Genomic DNA, 18,781 nt, shown 5'->3' on the forward strand with positions numbered 1-18,781 from the left:
AACAAGGAAACTATAGCATATAGTAAAAAATTTATTGTAGACGTAACGCACAATTTTTCATTTAAAAAGCCAATATACTTAGTTTTTATTACCAAAGTAATTAGATATCACTTTTTTTACAGCAAGTCGTTTGTTAGGTGCAGAACACTCGCCTTGATTTGCGGACTTGTTCCAATGTTCAACTAAGCTTTGGCGTCTAAACATTTTTCCTAAGGACTGCCACTTTTGTTCGGGATTTATATCCTTCTCTTCAAATTTTTCTTTGCTACCAGTTGGTCTGTCTCCCTGGAACAAAAATATAGATTAGATCTTTATTTGTTTTATGTGCTCCAACTAGAAATCTGGAGTTCTAGTATAAAAAATATTTATGATCTACATAATCTACCAATACCTTAACTACGAGAGGGCATTTATAAAAATTAAAAAGTTAATACTTAAATCATACTAACTTCATTAGATCTAGTAGAACGTGTTTGATTTCGAAAGAAATTAGTAATAGATTTTCTCCAAGTTTTTGGACTTTTATAGGAATTGAGTTCCAAGGTACCAGATCCTTCTGTTGGTACTTTCTTAGTTTTCTTGTTCTTTACTTTTTCCTGTTCTTTAATCTCTTCACTAGTTTGCTGTTGCTGCACTACTTGGCCTTCAGGGCTATCAGGACATAACATTTCGGTTTAAATCAAAATTCCTCAGAACTTTTCACATAAAAGTCTCAAAATTATTTTTAAACATTTATTTGTCATTTAAGCACAATGTGCCATTTCATTTGTTCTACGTACGTCAACATTTTGAAATAAGAATTTTTAAATTTTTAATTTGCAACCAGGTAGCAAAGAGACTGAATAAATCATTTACCTAAGTAAATTGAATCGTTTAAAGAAAACAAACATTCACATGTCTATTACGCTTGCGCGAAGTGTGGCATGTTGGCGGTAATCCGTAAAAAGTTTTAAAATTTTATGAAAAATAGCAAAAATGACGGCAACAGCAGTTCGTACTTCTCAGGTAATATATAGTTTGTCTCATTACTGCTAAATAACGTTACAGTTACAGAATCTATATACTTTCAATTATATTCAGGCTTTGGCCGAATGGACGAGGGTGTTTCCACGGCACGTGACAGAAAGTTACACAAGCTCTGCGACGTTTATGAAACAACTGGCTGTTATCGCTTTTAGCACCATTACGTATCTGAAAAACGCATTTCCTGAGGACAATTACACGGAGGATCAATTCGGAGGGCTGAGAATAAGGGTTCTTAAAAACAAATGCACGGACGATCTCGCACAATTTCTCATTACAACTATGACCCACGCTTTTGAAGCTTTTGACAAGAAATATGTAAGTTTATTTGCCAGTTTAAAAATGTTACTTACTTTCATTGATCTAGGAGAGCAATACTCGCTTTATTTTTTTTACAACGTATGTGCATTTAATTATTGACATATTTTTTGTGTGTTAATGCCACTTCTTTTTATTACAATTATTCAATGAAAAAATTGAACACGTAGACATTTTTTCGACCCGATGGGGTTTGAACCTATGACCATACTGCAGCGTAGTATTGCTCTTACCAACAGAGCTACGGGTCAAGTTATCGTGTTGTCGAAATTCTCATGTGTTTTTTAGTAAAATTTTTGTACAGAGTAAGCATTCTGCGCCGATAGTGACATCTAGTGAGAGATTTTAGAACCTTCTGCAATTTAAAATTGTATTTCGATTTATCTTTCCTATTTAGTTTAAAATGTCACATGGCTGCCTTTATTCAATAACGCTGTATTGCAAATTAAAATTGTAAACATTAATTATTGTACGTAAGACGGGTGCTATTCACGATAAAGTTTTGTTTGTTTGTTGTGTATGTTTAGATAAAATCTAAAATCATATATTTTACAATACTGCGTTATTGTATAAAGGCAGCGACATAATAATAATAACAATGTGCAAGACAACTACACCTGGTCCCAAACTAAGGAATTCCCTGTAATCTGGGCACCAGAGAATTCACTCCTTGACACTACCCAGAAAACACAGCCCAGTACCAATTTAGAAAAATTCATTTCTCAAATTGGTCCCACCAATCGAATCCAGGACCTCCTCACCCAGCTCCCACCGAGCAAATATTGGTCCACCGAGGTCGCTATGTTTAGATTAGATTTTGCTAGTATTTAACTGCCTTCGTGGCCGAACGGTCACCATGCTAGTCTGCAACGCAGAGGTCCCAGTTTTGATTCCCGGGCCGAGCGAAATATTTGTATGGCTTAGGGTAAAACCAGAATAGGTGCCCCACTTTTTTGAAAGGGCCTCCTAATTTAAATATTATTAGTTTATCATGGATAATTCCTATGGATATAACTAGTTTAATCTTTTACATTAGGGCCATTCCAAAGTGACGGGTGGGACATTTTGACCCCTTTTTTCTTGAACTTTAAGTAATTCCTCCCTAACCATTGGTTAATTTGACTTAAAATGAAAATATCATGAAGCCAGATATGCAATTCAACTGCGACTATTTATTTACATAAATTTACGACGTTATTTATACTCAAAACTTTTAATTTTATAAGTGTGACGGGTGGGACACTCACGACACCCGCCTATTTGAGTTAATGGCTTCATTGCCAAAATCAACACAAACTATTAATATTTTGCTCAGCAAGTTTTTCATATGAGATAACTTGATTGTTAAAGTTCTATTTTATATATACATTTAATTAATAACTTCGATGAATTTTAAGGAAATTAATATGTTAAGTTGTGACGGGTGGGACATGATTTTGTGACGGGCGGGACGAGTTACAATTGAATACACAGAATTAATAAAATTACACTGTTTAATATGAGATCCTAACGATTTAGTAAGCAAATATTTTATAATTTTTAACTTATTAAGACATCTTAACATAAAAAAAACAGAATTAAAGAACTGATAAAGTACTCATATTATTTTTCTTGAAACACTGTCTATGACGACATGAAATCAAAGTCACGCATGTAAAATGCGTTAATAAATTTGTAAAATCCTGCCGCATACTTGAAGATAATGTATCATATCAAAATATATCAAATTTTAGAAGTTTTATATATAGAATATATAGTTAAAACTAGTGGAGACAGACTTTCCATGAATTTCCTGATACTAAAAATCATCAGGAACAATGTTGTCACTTTGTGTCTTGTTTTATGTGTTAAAATGTCGTAATTATGAGAAGAATTATAAAAAGTTTGCTTACAAATGATGGATCTACATATAAACAGTGTATTTTTTTAAATTCTGTATATTCAAATGTAACTTGTCCCACCTGTCACAAAATGGCGTCCCAACTGTCACAATTTAACGCCTCAAATGTTAAACTCTGAAATTAAAGTAACTGTTATACCTAGTAAACATCGTAAAAACTCGAATTCATGAAAATACAAAAAAATATTCAAAGTAAAACCTTTAGAAGTGTGTCCCACCCATCGCTGTGAGAGTTGGGACACACTTTCAAATCTTAATATTTACATTCCTATTTACGTGCGCAATGCCCAACCAAGCCAAAATAAATGCCATTAGATTGCATATTTATTGGTTAAAATAAAAATATATATGTTTCATTGTGACGGGTGGGACTTGAAATTAGTGCTTATTTAAACTTTATTAACTCCTCACCATATATACTTCCATGCCATCACTTATCACTGTTTTAAAATTAGTAAATTATATTTTCTTCGACAGTAATAACTTATTTAGAAAGACGCACAAATAACCGCGAAAATTGTTGCTAACATTATAGGAAAAATGCTTCACTACGACAGCACTATGGCTGCGGTAATGAAGACAAAAAAAAAATACAATAATTGTACAATATCCGAAAAATTTCATTTCTTTGTAATGATTTGATTTATTGGGTGTACCTATTCTAGTCATACAATTAAAACCAAATTATGTAATTTATTTTTTTGAACCACAGTGTCATTTTCGCTGGAATGGCCCATTACCTTAATACTTGATTTTATTGATATAACATTTTTTTTGTTTTTTATAATATCAAGTGACATGAATGGCATAAAAAAAGTTTTTAAAAATTGCCTTTTATCTTGCTGACTGTACCATTTTTTCAAAATCTGTGAATGCCAATCAAAATATCTTCAAAATTCATGGGTAGTCTTCTAGAACCGTTTTCCTTCCTGGCCTTGCTGCTCCGTCTCAAATTTACACTCTGTATAGATAGCTGTGGTAAGAATGTCACTTTCTGCACGTGAAGCTTAATAACAAAAAACCTATAAACTTAATAAAAGTTTTATCTGCAGAAAGATGATGAATTACAGTTACATAATTTGGATATTTTTTGTGGAAAATGTCACTTCTATAGTTTTACCTTTAAACAGACGAAATATGCTTTCTATATGCACTTAATACAAATACCTACGCTTTCTGTATGCACACACGACATTTATTTTTATTTTTTATTTACATTTAAAAAGCTTCACCAAATGGCGCTGTGTTTCTACGATAACGAGTGCCAATTGGAAAACCTGATGGAGTACTATATCCTCGAATTCAAGTACATGGAAAAAGGCGTCTCGTTAAGCATCAGCTCTAAGAGTCGAGGGCAGGAAGGTGGCTTGAAATGCACCATGAACGACATAACGGAGCGAACAATACATTTGTTGAGAACTTGTATGGTCATGATGTCCATGAACAACCAGCAGTTGCCTGAAACCTATCACATTAGCCTACGGCTTTACTATAACGAAGGTATGGAAGTGTATGCAAGGTGATTTTTTTGATACAACGCGATACAGAATAACTTTCGAACTTTAACTTTGACAAAACGAAAATCGTGAGCTAAGCAAGTGTTGCGTATTTACAAAACGTACTATCCTAGTTTACTCACTTGTGTGTGTAACCATAGTATAATGCTACAGCTATCGTATTTAGTTTGTACGTTACACAATTTTATTAACCGACTTCAAAAAAAGGAGGAGTGTCAATTCGGCTGTAAGTTTGTTTTGTATGTAGGTTACGCAATAACTTTATGAACCGATTTTCATAATTCTTTTTTTGTTGGAAAGAGGTACCTCAGTAATGGTCCTATTTAAATTTGAAGAAAATATTCCACCTCTAAGGGTGGCAAACTAGGGGATGAATGCATTTGAGGTCGGTTTTTTTATTAATATAAAGTTTATTACGCTATTAACAATTTCGTTACAAAATACGGGACGAGCAAGTCGTTTGGCAGGTGGGAAGCTACACGCCTATCTGTAATAGTTGCAATGTCACTCAGAGCTTTAAATCGCAAAGATCTGAAGGGCACTGACACTACGCCTGTCACCCTGAGACATAAGTTGACAAGTCCCATGTATCCTATCTGTGACTTCACCCAGCACCCTTACCTTGAAATCCGGAACGCAGTAATGCTCACATTACAGAAATAGGTAAGGTGGCAATACTTCCTTGGAGGAACTCTTTCACAAGGAGCTCTACTGCTACTAATATGATTTTAGATGTAAACATATTTTGAATGCTCTGAAAATGACCTATCAATTAACTAGTTCGACAGTACCTTAACTCTTTATTCAAACAAACCATAATAATAAGTGTATTCTAAAGGGTTTCCAGAAATGGGATGTTCATATACTAACTTACATTGTAGACGCCCCAGAAGGCTACCAAGCGCCAGGCTTCGTAGCGGCACGTCAATCAGACGACCCGATTGGCACGACCTTCGACCAGACCGTCAAATTTGGTTGGGTGCAAACCCCATTCCACGCTTTGTCTGCTCGCACGTATAATAAGGAAAAGATTGAAGCCAGTTGTGAAGTTATTGTAAGTTGCTTCTATAATTACTTGTTTTGACTACGTTTTGCTACAGCTCCAATTAGAAACAGTAAACCAACCCCATCATCACCAGTGTCTATATATCCAGCTCGGAAATTCTCAAATAACCTACACCTTCTTGTATCGATGGCATACACTGTACTATTGTGACCCAGAGCTCAGCTACGCCGACTGCTTCATTAGTAATACTTTGAATCGCATCGTACAAACAGTCCAAGGAGTCTAGGTAGTCTCGTTCTCTGTCCGAAACAATTAGGACGTGTGTCCTCGCTAAGAAAAGTCGCCGGGTCTGTGCAAGAATTCGTGTCGTTTCTACACACAAACTGTGTATACTGCGTCTGCGCCGGACAAGAAAAAAATTGTGCCTGTCCCCGACACGACGCGCTCTGCCGCTATTGTAAATGTACTTTGTAAGGGTTATATTGTCAGTAAATGAACGTTTATGCGCATGGACTGGTGTTGCAAAGTACCACTGTTACACCACTAATTTTATCGCAACTAATAAAATGCATGATTTACTTATAAGTTTAGTAAAAGAACGACCCGTATTGAGGGACAAAACCTTAGAGATTTATAAAGACTAACGACGTACTTTTGTGGCATGTAGAGAAATATTTATTATACATAAGGAAGATTTTTAAGAAATGATAAATACAGAAAAAAATGAATATGATAAATACACATTAATTTTCAGTAAACATTTCTTAAAATTATTATTAGGTAAATACTTCGGTAGTATATGATTTATGCGTATTTATCTTGCCATAGTAATGCATCTATATCAGAGGAAAAATTGATTAGTAGACTCGTTAAAGCACTGACACGTTTACCCTACACACATCTGCCCGAAAGCATTCGTATCGTGTACATACTCATCATTTTCTTGTCTGCAACAGGCATGACATATTTTTGTGGCTAGATCCGACAAAGTTCTTGTCGTGTACAAGACCATTCTCAACTTTTCTGTGGCAGACACGTCAAATTTGTTAGCGTGTACACGCGCCGTTATACTCAACCAAGTTAAAATATAATGTGAAGTATGAAGATTCATTCGCATCATGCGTTTTTTAATTTGATCGAGTATTACTTCTTCTTCTTCTCGAGACTTCATAGATGATTTTCTTCCATCTGGTTCTGTCTTCGGCCTCTCTCAAGGCAGTTGTCATAGGGAGGCCAGTGAGGGCGGTCAAAAAAGCGGTCAAAACCACTACACGGGTCTGTGGGCCAGCTATACTCGCTCAGAGCCCTGCGTAGGTAATATAATAACGCCTTCAGGACGCTGCTGCGGCTGCCACGGTATTTATTAAATCCTTTATTAAACAGAATACGTGGCAGTAGCAACGGCCTATTGAAGACTATCACGGATAGAAGTGAGTGCCCCGTGATGCGGCACTTAATAACAACCACAAAATCCGTAGTAGAATTTAAGTACTAACCTAATTATAAGCTATTTTTGTTACTAACACTTCATAGATCCCTGTTGTCCGTAATAAATACTTATTATTATTATTAATTGGTCACTCCATCGGCTAGGTGATCGACCTCGAAGTTTCTTTCCCTCCAACTTACCCACCACAACCAGTCAAGGGTGTCTGGTTATCTGATTGTCGGCGAGCAATATGACAAAAATACTATAAGATTCTCTGGTAGCATATTCTGGATAGTCTGTATGCTATATGAAGCTGCTCATTTATGGATTGGTTTGTCCTAGCGATCCATATACGGAGCATCCTCCCCCAACACACAACACAACACACCTCGAAAGCGTCTATTTTATTCCGTTCTGTCTTTACTTCGACCAACCTGAGTCCGAAGTCTATATAAAGACTTCCAGATCGGCCATGGCAATTCGTGTCCAGGAGAAAGACTTTCAGAAGGCGACAAAGGTAGATGGTACTCTTTCGCGCCAAAGCTTGCGCGTCGTCTGAGCTGACTCATGAGGATCAACACATTTGACGAAACTTCTCCGGCTCCTCAGTCTCTATTGCACTGTGAAGTGATCGTGCGTCAAGTGCCGAGTGTCGCTAGCCAATTTAGCTTTTTCGCAAGAGGCCGCCACAGCTCTGCGGTTTCAGGCGGCGCTACGACAGCCAGTGGATACAGCAATCTTACCGGGGTCGGCTTAACACAACAATTTATATAAAAAGTCGTCGAAAACCAAATGCAAAGATCCAACAACTAGCACATAGAAAAATTCGTGAGGTCCGCTGGTTCGTTCCGTGGCTTAATTAGCATAGCGTCTGGCACGGTTTGCTAGAAGACTTCAGTTCAAATCCATCCGAATCGAAGGAACTTTTTCCAAGTTTTCGATCTTTGTGTTAATAATTATACTAAACTAGTGGAGTAATTTGACAAAAAATAATTGAATATCAATTCAATACAAAGTGAACAATATTTGTTTTGGTACTTAACTAAATGTAAACAATCTTGAGATGTCTACTTAATGAAATAAACATTTATAAAATGATTTTTACTTAACCTTCAAATACAAAATACAAATGCTTACCTTCATATGAAATTGCATGCCTATTTTATACCTATTGATTTGTAAAGCATGTTTCAATATAAAGATGTGTCAAGATTATTTACATTTAGTTAAGTAAGTATCGCGTATAGGTTTTTATTTTTCAAACAAACCAACAACATTTTGAGCCCTTCACAGGTCCCTTGTCAGCTTATACTCGGTAATATTAACAGTTTACAGTAAGCCACGAATATTGAACCTATAAAAGGTCTGAAACTTTGGTTTCTTCGAAAAAAAAACAAATATAATTAAGTTTGTTGAATGCGGGATGTTTCACCACCATGATATTCAATTTTTTTTTTGTGAAATTACTCCATTAGTTTCTTATAATTATTAATACAAAGATCGCAGCGAAGCTCTTAGAATCCGTATTTCCCGAAAAGTACAATTTGGAGCTATTCAAGGCTAGAGTGAATAGGCATTTTTTAGGCAAACGTGTCCCGTCGTCGGTCACATCGTCACTTAAAATCAGGTGTATTACATATTTAAAAAAAAAAAATTTTTCGGTCGCTATGCGGCACAACTAACAGATGGCGCTATGACAAAAAAGTAGTTAAAAAACCAAAACAAAGATCTGTAACAAGCACGTAAATAAGTTCGTAAGGTCTGCTGCCGCTGGTTCGGTCCTTGGTTTAGTTTTGCATAGCGTTTGGCACGGTTTGCTAGAAGACGTTGGTTCGAATCCAGCCGGATCAAATTCGATCTTTGCATTAATAATTATGACAAATATACTTACGCGACTTATGGGTCATAACAAAGTGACGTGTGGGACCTTGTGAAAATGATTTTTAAGCTAACTTTCGTAAACATCTTCAAAATTATTAATTAATTTTATATGAATGCTTAATCGATAATGTTGCATAATACTTTCGGTAAACAAAAGACGCATTGTTTGTAAATTTGATGTAGTCCACTTTTGCACACAAGCCTTTCTAAAGCAGGAGATGTAACGTAATCTGTTGCAGCCATCCCAAAACCCACCAATATTGACGCAGGCCGCGGATGAAGAACTGGGTTCCGATCGATCATCATCAACAGCCCGCGTCTGCTGCTCGTGCAAATGCATTGACTACGATGACCATATGCTCACTTGCCAGTTAGTACAACTATGACATCCTCATTATCAGCGGACAGCGTTTAGAGTTGCTAGAGTTGCCCAAAATCAGTGTTGGTCTTGCAATAATGCAGCACCAAGACGTCTGTGACCAAGATCAAGACCGACCCTGCAAGAATTACGTCAGAACAATACTGAGTCTGCGAGACCCTTGCGCCTTGCAGTTTTTTTAGATTTTTGTTGTTTTTTATGTAGGTACAGTCAACGGCAGGTCAATCTTTCCAAAAATGTCAAATCCATTCAGTTGAAATTGGAATCAGGCGGATGCGTTGTAAGTCGTAATCAACTTCATGCAGCCGAGAAGTTGTTAACGTGTCACAACTGCGTGAAGTTGATAACGACGTCATTCATTAACTGCATGCAGTCGATCTCGGTTTGCGTGAAGTCGTTATCCGAAACCTCGACTGCATATCACATCACGCAACCTTACTTAAGGGATAAGAACATAGGTTATAAAAGTGCAAGATGGCTGCCGTTAGTACAACCAGCCATTTTTAAACTTAAATAGGAGAGTTTTAACATTTCGTCGGCTTAGTTTCTCAAACTCGTATTTTAACACACAAAGTTACTGAAATGCAAAAAATGGACGCAGGTTTCACATCACATTTCTTTCATATTCACAAACGAACAGGCTTTTACCTGTTCTTAAAGTAATGCATCTAAATCTTTTTGGTGGGCATTACGCCAACTCCGTATTGTAGCAATTACGGTGTCATTGAAGATGTTTACCACGTTTTGATGGAATGTTCCGAGGACCGAGAGACTCAGGAGACAATTGGGCAGTGTGGCCAACATACGACAGACTGCCTGGTGTAACAGTATTCTGGCTGTTCCTTCGCCGAACGAAGCTAGGATACTGTACAAAATATATTTAGATAGTCTTGATCTAGGTTAGGTATATAAAATAAATAGCATTACGGAGTGACATTACCGTTAAATTACACGGTAAGGCTCGTTAAATTTATGTTTTAATAAAAATGGATTCAAATTAACACCCTTGGTAAGAAATTGAAAATACATAGAAAGTTTTGCCATTTCATGAATTAGATAACTCTTTATAATATACGACTTTGAGAAAGTGAGGTATCGATTTCTCATGTATTGTTGATCTACATGTAATTTGTTTCATGTATATCTACTTCGAATTATTTTTATATTTTTCATGTGACAAAACAGTCATTTTCAGGTAAGTTTTTTGTACTCAATTTTGGTGACAATTTTCATTGTTTAATTACTCGAATCGTGAAATATTAAATAATATTTCAGGTTACCACAGTCCAATATAAAATGATACTTCATGATGACATTCTATAAATATTTAAATAAAAAGAAATTGTCACCAAAATTGAGTACAAAAAACTTACCTGAAAATTACCCAAAAGCACTTTTGACGTACATATGGCTTTATTATACCAAGGACACAAACTCCTATGATTATGCGTGTTTAATATCATAATTATAAGAAAGCAAAGGTAGCAACACTGTGCTACATATCGCAGATACTGTAAAACTCAGCAACACGCAGTCTGCTACGGATTGGCTGGAACTGTTGCCACGCGAATCTCGCGGCACTGCTGCGTGGACTGCGCCGCAGCTGATGCTTCCAGGCAACCGACTGACGCCAGCCTAGCTACAGCACAGAATAAAGCGGTAAGTATTTCTGATAAGACACCAACTGTACGAATCGAAAATATTAATACGAGGAATACAAATAAACTAGCTGTTCCTGACAGTCGTCTTCATACATTCTGAAATTCATTCAAGGGGAAATGCGTACGCTTCTATGATAAGATTCCGATTGATATTCAAAATTTGCCATTTACGAGGTTTAAAACTATAGTGAAACAAAAACTTTATACTAAAGGTTATTGCGTACTTGGATGACAAAAATCCATGGTAGTGACACGTTTGACTCTTTCAGGTATTCTAAATCTATATCAGTTATTCTTGAAGTTTAAATTAAATATTGTAATGATAAATGCATGATTACAAAGAGCAGCCCCTAGAGTTTGTTGTTCATTCTTCTCAGATGAAACGAAACTGGTTTGTTTTGAAAAATTATATTCCACCATTTATAGTGGATAGCGTGTATAACAATCGTGGAAATCTAGGAACTTATTATTTTGTCCACTGACTCAGATAGTAATAGTCAAAAAAGTTACAAGTCACAAAAATTTAACAATAACGAATAACTAAATTGATTCACAAGAAATAATTAATACGATAATTAAATGCTAATAATAATTCATTAAATAATAAAAATAAGTTATACAAAAACAATAATAAAAAAATTAAAATATTATCAATTACTTACATTACAATCACGTCAAATTACTAACAACAAATTAATTTAATACCATCACATAGTACTATAATCAAACGTGTAGAGTGATTGCTCAACAAACCACGTTTTCAGAAGAAATATGAATGAATTCCTGTTGATGCACTTCTCACTTTATTTGGCAGCCGGTTATAGACCGCCGCCCCGGTGCCTTTACATGCACTACAACAAAGAGTAAGTAAGTATTTGGGAACACTACAGCATCGGGACTATGATGGCCGTTTTGACAGATTACAACAGTGAGGTGAAATCTCAATTTATTATCGAAAAAAATATAATCAAATGCGAGTCGCATCTATAACATTTTAGATTTATAACTAGTATTGCCATGGGTAGCTGATTAAAAAGTTTTAATCAATTCGAAACTGCTTTGTTTTGCATTGAGCTTTGACGCGAGTTTGCCGGAGGTAGAAGTTGTGCTGGACAGCGATCCCATAAGTGACGATCGTATTAGATTTCATTTTTTAAAAATTCCGAATTTCGAAAAACAAACGCCGTTTTGTGTCGTAAAATTATACATCCATAAATTTTACTGCACGTCACTATTGACAACATTGTACATCAATTCGCTCCTCCAACGTAGTTATGAATTAATACGAAACTTGATGAGCGGACAAACGGCAAGACGGCCATCATAGCGTGCCGGTACTACAGTTCGAAATTGTAATACAGAATACTACAATTTCGAACATGGCATCATGGACCCATGCCTCAAGACATTGGTGCTAATCGCGATATATACAAGATAGCGTAATAGGTTATTTAGTACCTATTACACCAGCCCCCGTAGCATGGCTACGCATGACAGTCGCGACGCGCGCGAAAAATTGAAATAAGCGCGCGCTATTGGCTATCTAAATTAGATCTGATTGAGACACTCGTCGTGACTAACATGCGTAGCCATGCTACGGGGGCAGATGTCGCAAAAAAATACCCAATAAGAATATTTAACTAACTTGTTTTACATTGACAAGCTGCAATTTATCATATCTACTCATTGACTTACAATTATATGGACGTCGGGTCCGCGCTAAAAAGTGTCCGCACTTGTAAGGCGCTAAAATCGTATACAGAGCGCCACACTCCGCTTTAGTCTTCATTTGTTCGACTGACAGCGCGATACTGCGATGACATTACAATTTAAATTTCGAATAGGTTGACTTGGGACATTTTTTTCGTGGTTTTTGTATTAGACCCGTCGTCCATTTATTTGTAAGTCAATGTATCTACTCTAATTTTTAGTGCATAACAAACAAATCAACAACATGGCGCTTATTGCAAAGATTTTTATGGATAGTGCCGACTGTTCTTTTATTTTGTTCAGAATTACCGCTATATACCCATAATAGGAAGCGTTATAAATTGTCATCTATTGACACGCATATTTCAGAAAATAATTTTAGCTCAAGGTCAATATTTGAATAATATTACAAGAGAAAAGAACTGACTACATCAATTTCACATAAAAGAGGAATTAACTGATATCCACGCCCATTTACGTAATATAAACTATTTCCAGGCCATTGATCAGTGCTATTTCGATATAAGATGGAATTTTTACCTTTATCAGAGTTACGATCTTGTAGTATGGAGATTAGCAGTCCAGTTATTGGTCCTAAATAGCATACAGCGATGCAGAGTAAGCGAAACTTTATCGTGAATAGAAAAGAATAGAATCACTACGATTATGAATCATATACGAACCATAGATATAGGAAATACTAATTAACGTAAAAAAGGACGCCATCGTCATGAATGGTTAGGTTAGGCATATTTTGCATGGTCCTTTTCCTATGTCCAGAATTGATATGTCCAGGGGGTACATCTAACTAAATTGTATAGGGTCGCGATAAAAAGGTCCAAGTTCGTGTCAGCTGGTTGTCGTAATATTTACAATAAATGATGATAATTTTCCGAAGTCCAGTGATGATATTGACATCTTGCATAGCCAAGATGTCAATATCATAGTCCTATCAATAGTCCTATAAGGCCAGAACAAGGGGGCCCAATCATACTTCAGCTGGTTGTCATATTTAATATACTAGGATGATAATTTTCCGACGTATCGAGGTGACTCTGTCCAAGGGGTACACCTTACGTACTCACAAAATAGGACCAGAACTAAAAGGTCCGATCATGTTGTCGAAACATGAAGCTACACCAACTCGCGTACGTGTTGCAGTGCTACGCCATTTTTCGGCGCGCATTGGCCTTGTGCGCCCGCGCAGAAGACATGTCCGCGCGCGAGCTGAGCCGCCTCCTCGGCCTCAACGCCGCCAACGCCGGCAAACTGCTCAAGGTGCTGCACGGCCAAGGCGTCCTGCGGCAAGAACCTCGGGCGGAGTAAGCAGACAGCGCCTTTCGCGTTTATTTCCTACAGTTATACTTTGGGGTTCCAGGATGTTACAGTCTTCTTGAACTCCTCTTATCGATTAAATGGCACAATTGACGTAATTAAGCAAACAGGATCCAATTCACAAAATTATCAAAAATATTTTATATGTACCCATTGACTTACAATTATATGGACGTCGGGTCCGCGCTAAAAAGTGTCCGAACTTATAGGGCGTTAAAATCGTATACAGAGCGTCATTCACGCTTTAGTCTTCGTTTGTTCGACTGACAGCGAAGCAAGCAAAATTAGACAGTACTGCGATGACATTACAATTTAAATTCAACGTTTTAGCTTTTTCATATTCCTTTACATGTCACTACGTTTAAATAGGTTGACTTGGGACATTTTTTTCGTGGTTTTTGTATTAGACCCGTCGTCCATTTATTTGTAAGTCAATGTATGTACCAAACGGTTCCTAAAGTCTAACCTCTTAGATCAGCAAAAAAAATCAGCATAAGTAAACATCTCTGCAGTTACATGGCATTATAAGTTTTGAAAGTAAAACAAGAGTGAGAAACACTTTTAAACTTCAAACTGCCATATTTCGAAAGTGAGTGAATGTGGATTGGGTCCTTTTTGTTTAACTACGTCCAATTGGCGAGCACATTTTTTTAACAACTTCCCAGTTCCGTATATAGTATAAGCGAGTATGTCATTAAATTTCAGAGTAGCGACACCGATAAAAATTCACCACAACCGACTTAAAGTGGTGATGAAGGAATATATCCGTATCGATGACGAGGACATTGTCAATCGCCTTGTAGAAGAAACGTTCGCTTCCCAAGAACCATCCGACCCGGTAGGCGATGTACTTAGTCCTTTGGAAAAAGTCAGTCTCCACAGCGCCTCCAATATTAGTCGGGTTATTGACCCCGACGTTAATAACAACAATGCTGAAGATCCTACTTTAAAACAATACCGAGAAGCTTTAGTCATGGAGAAGTTAGACGATTTGCCGTTCGTGAATTCTCAGGAATCCTTAAAAGAGTTTGAAACTAAGGCTACGAAAAGAAAGGCTGAAGGTAAAAAGAATGGAAAAGCTGGAGTTCAAACTAAAAAAGCGAGGAGCAACCGCAAATCTGCAGAAAATTCAAATACAAAATAAGTTTTTGAACTTAAATGATTTATTTAATTCTTAAGTAATAATATTTACCACAATTACACAACTTGTGAGTTCATGAGTATAACTATATAGTATAATTTGGCAGTTAGAAGAAGACCAACTTCTTTTAAAGTGTTTATGTTTTTTTTATTTAATTAATAAAAAAATGTCTTTGTTATGGTGTTACTATTTGCTGAGTAAACATTCAAGAATCCTCCTAGCTTAGTCTTTCGAAATCTCCAAAATTCACGTACATTCGTCCCCAGTATTTAGGATTCCCGCGTGGATCCATTGGTAAGTTACTGGGTAGTTTTGCCGTCGCATTCGCTTTTAAAAACTCCACCCATAGTTTTTTTAGCATTTCTGGTTGCCTGGTGAAAAAAATAACCAAAATTATTAAAGAGTAATTGGGATATACAAAAAAATTCTTGGCTTGTCAGAGTTCTTTAGTAGTGTATAGTCCCAATATGTTGAAAGTGTATATGCGATGTTGAGTGTGTGCGTTATTATTATTATTATTAGGTACTTATACCGAGACAGATCGTTATGTGATTAAACATTGTTAGGTAACAGAAGTGAATGTATAAAGAACGACATAGGGCGTATGATGCGATACCATTTTTTTTTTGCACACTGAGAGTGATGACGTCAATATACAAAAAACAATTATTTTTTATAATTTTTAACGCCATCTTGGATTTGAGAGTACGAACTTTATAATGCAAAAACCCCCGTGTACGTTGTTTGCCTAGAATTTGCTAAATGACGTAATGATGTTACGGTGTATAAGGGGAATGGCGCCTAGGAGACAGCGCGATACTGACATTTTTTTGTAGTGACAGAGATCGCTGAGTTGTGAAACAATTTACTCCGTGAAGGATATCGTAATTTTTTGGATAGAGTCGTTTAAAATTTAATTTTTTGCCATAATTTGTTTTTATGAATCGTTTGTGACGATATTGCATAATAAGAAATGTTAATTTACATGAAAAGATTATGAGGAATAGTGATACGATAAACGAAATTCTCAAAAATATCTTTATTTCATTGTGGTAGATGATAGTTTGTATAATACTTCTAAAACTGTGTAGGTTACTTTTTATTTTAGCTGAAAACCGCATGCAAAAATCGTCGTTGACTAAGAAATTGCTGTTATTACAAGTTTCAGAATTTTAATTGTTCATACTCAAAATCAAAAATTTTGCATTGTCAGTCAATCAGTCAACCGGGATCATGAGACTTGTAAAGGGCCCGAAACTTAATTTGTTTAAAAAAACAAATATACGCGATTTAAATCCGGAAAAATTGTTTCATTTCCTATTGTGTCACTGTCATTCTCAGAGTGCGATTTATGGACGCGATCGAACGGTTCCGCCATCTTGCGGTTCAAGATGGCGGTGACGTTCGGCCAGCGCCGACAGAAGCCGAACGCTGTCAAATTTTGCGCGCTTCGAATGCGGGTTAATTAAAGGAAGTAGAAACGTTGAAACTTACTCTGAAGCTAAATTCTGACGTTCACAAGGATCCTGTGACAAGTCGAAAAGACAAGGTTTCGCTTTCGCGTCACAGACTAGAACTGATTGATTACCGCAAGTCACTTGAGCTGTTTTCCTAAAACAGAAATTTTTTAAATTTAAAAGAGTGATGATTTCAACGTAATCCCTTGTGGAACACCTCAACTTCTAGTCAAGTATGTACCTATCTTTAGACACTTAAGAACATATGTTACGAATAAAAACTTAGCAAGTAACCAGGTAAAAGCTTTATGAAAGTTCGAAACATTAAATTATTTTTTAATTCAGTGACTCAAAGTTCAAAGACATACGTAAAATAGGCGAGTTACGGACACCAGCCTGTCACACCATACCATAATAATACGACTCGAAGTTACCTTAACTTACTTAGTGATGTCGATCTTCAGAAGGTAAATCACTTCAGGTATCTGGGGCATATAATTAGGCCTGATCTCAAAGACAACAATGATATTGAAATGGAACATAGGGCTCTGTCGGTTAGAGCTAAATATGATTACACACAGATTTGCAAGGAGGTTCAAGTACCTCCATATCGTTTGTGTTTTATAGAAAGGGCGTAAGCGACATTTCGTAGATGTTTTAGATTTAAAAACTAAACCTTTTTTAATATTCAAGTCCTGTTTTGAAATTCAATTTGAAAACTTAAACTTAATTAAAACCAAAATTGGATTTTAAAACTGGACGTTAATGTTTTAAAACCTAAAACATGCTCCCCTGAAAAATCTACGCAGGTAATAAGTACGTACTACGTAGTAAGTCGCTCACGCCTTTTTTTTAGAAAACACCGACGATATACTTGCAGTCTGTGGTGACTGGTGAGAGTATATCAACAGAGTCTAGAACGCTTGGACTGACTTGACGCCACTGACTGTGGGCAAGAAGTCTCCGTGTCATAGGGAACAGGGACGACAGCCCTGAGGCATTGTTGTGGCCTATATGCGCGCAAATATGTAAAGGGCGGTCCCTTAGGGATTGTTATGACCTATATAATAATAATAAACTCATTTATTTGCCTTGAAAACAGCGATACATTTTATAATAAAATCGAAGACAGTGCTAATTAACAAGATAAAATGGTTTATGACTCGAAAGTCACGGCGAACCACGACCTCTGTTATTCTGCCATGACCTTGTTAAAGTATTGTAATTAAATGTTTATTTTAGGACATTGGCACTTAAAGTACATATTGTTATTAAGATATTTTATTTTAGAACATGGAAACTTCGAATAATTAACCCTATCAGTATCAATCCATTGCAAGCGCATGAGCCTGCTGTGTATGTAGCCATTCGCGACAATATCCACGAAAAGTTGAAAGTGTAATTAAAGTTAATTAGATGCGCATATAGGCCACAACAAACGCAAACGTATGATTCAATTTTAATCTTTATTGGCCTTAAAATAAGTTCACATTTCTGTATCTACTAACACATATGAGTCCATACCTAGTTACTTGCAATAAATGTTTTAATACTATAAAATCTTTAATTAAAGCTTTATTACAATTTGTTAGGAAAGGCCAAAAGTTATTTACATTGCTATAATCATAAAAAATGGAAATAAATTTACCTAAGTTCATCAATATAGTCTTTAGGTGGCATAAGTTTAAGGTCGGATATTGCTTTCCCAGCCGGACTGTCGTATACTAAATCTTTGTTGTACGCTCCCTCATAACCATCCGGTCCAAACCAGCCATCCCATTCCCCGTCGTAGTCTTTTCCTGCAATTTATTAATACGTTAACAATATATCTGTCCGTTAAGATGAGGTATTATTGAAAGTAACAGTAGAGTTCCTAGTGAAAGAGTTCATCTATGGAAGTATTGCCACCGCATCGATTTTTGCAAGTAAGCATTTTGGCGGCGTTCCGGTTGTGAAAGGCGAGGGTGCTGGTGAAATTATAGGCACATGGGGCTTGTCAACCCCTCAGATCTTTGCGGTTTAAA

At 36.4% G+C, this 18,781-nt stretch overlaps 3 protein-coding genes across 3 annotated transcripts in view; 1 reads left to right on the plus strand and 2 right to left on the minus strand.

The window, feature by feature from the left end:
- Nucleotides 1-41: 41 nt before the first annotated feature.
- Nucleotides 42-700, minus strand: LOC113235488. The gene is made up of 2 exons (XM_026471195.1): nt 450-700; nt 42-285 (listed from the first exon to the last, which is right to left on the minus strand). The coding sequence occupies exons 1-2, from the start codon at nt 666-668 to the stop codon at nt 79-81; spliced, it is 426 nt and encodes a 141-aa protein (XP_026326980.1). The 5' UTR covers nt 669-700; the 3' UTR covers nt 42-78.
- Nucleotides 701-975: 275 nt separating this feature from the next.
- LOC113235515 lies at nt 976-15,350 on the plus strand. The gene is made up of 8 exons (XM_026471250.1): nt 976-1,005; nt 1,081-1,341; nt 4,468-4,741; nt 5,640-5,812; nt 9,314-9,444; nt 10,962-11,112; nt 13,986-14,146; nt 14,865-15,350. Exons 1-8 carry the CDS (start codon nt 976-978, stop codon nt 15,301-15,303), a joined length of 1,620 nt encoding a protein of 539 aa, XP_026327035.1. The 3' UTR covers nt 15,304-15,350.
- A 45-nt stretch (nt 15,351-15,395) lies between these two features.
- LOC113235268 (arylsulfatase B-like) overlaps nt 15,396-18,781 on the minus strand; it is a 33,922-nt gene continuing 30,536 nt past the window's right edge. The window contains exons 11-13 of the mRNA XM_026470917.1: nt 18,406-18,556; nt 16,795-16,911; nt 15,396-15,671 (exon numbers count right to left, since the gene is read on the minus strand). Coding sequence (XP_026326702.1) covers nt 15,518-15,671; nt 16,795-16,911; nt 18,406-18,556 — 422 coding nt within the window. The 3' untranslated portion in view covers nt 15,396-15,517. The remainder of the gene's footprint in view (nt 15,672-16,794; nt 16,912-18,405; nt 18,557-18,781) is intronic.

This window comes from Hyposmocoma kahamanoa, unplaced genomic scaffold, assembly GCF_003589595.1.
Source record: "Hyposmocoma kahamanoa isolate Upper Pololo Valley unplaced genomic scaffold, ASM358959v1 87, whole genome shotgun sequence".
Lineage (NCBI taxonomy): Eukaryota > Metazoa > Arthropoda > Insecta > Lepidoptera > Cosmopterigidae > Hyposmocoma > Hyposmocoma kahamanoa.

Coding starts and splice junctions, on each gene's coding strand:
- LOC113235488 (XM_026471195.1), bottom strand. CDS start 668: ATGTTATGTCCTGATAGCCCTGAAGGCCAAGTAGTGCAGCAACAGCAA. Junction 286..449: donor GTTCTACTAGATCTAATGAA/GTTAGTATGATT, acceptor TTTTTGTTCCAG/GGAGACAGACCAACTGGTAG.
- LOC113235515 (XM_026471250.1), top strand. CDS start 976: ATGACGGCAACAGCAGTTCGTACTTCTCAG. Junction 11,113..13,985: donor CTACAGCACAGAATAAAGCG/GTAAGTATTTCT, acceptor TACGTGTTGCAG/TGCTACGCCATTTTTCGGCG. Junction 14,147..14,864: donor CGGCAAGAACCTCGGGCGGA/GTAAGCAGACAG, acceptor ATTAAATTTCAG/AGTAGCGACACCGATAAAAA.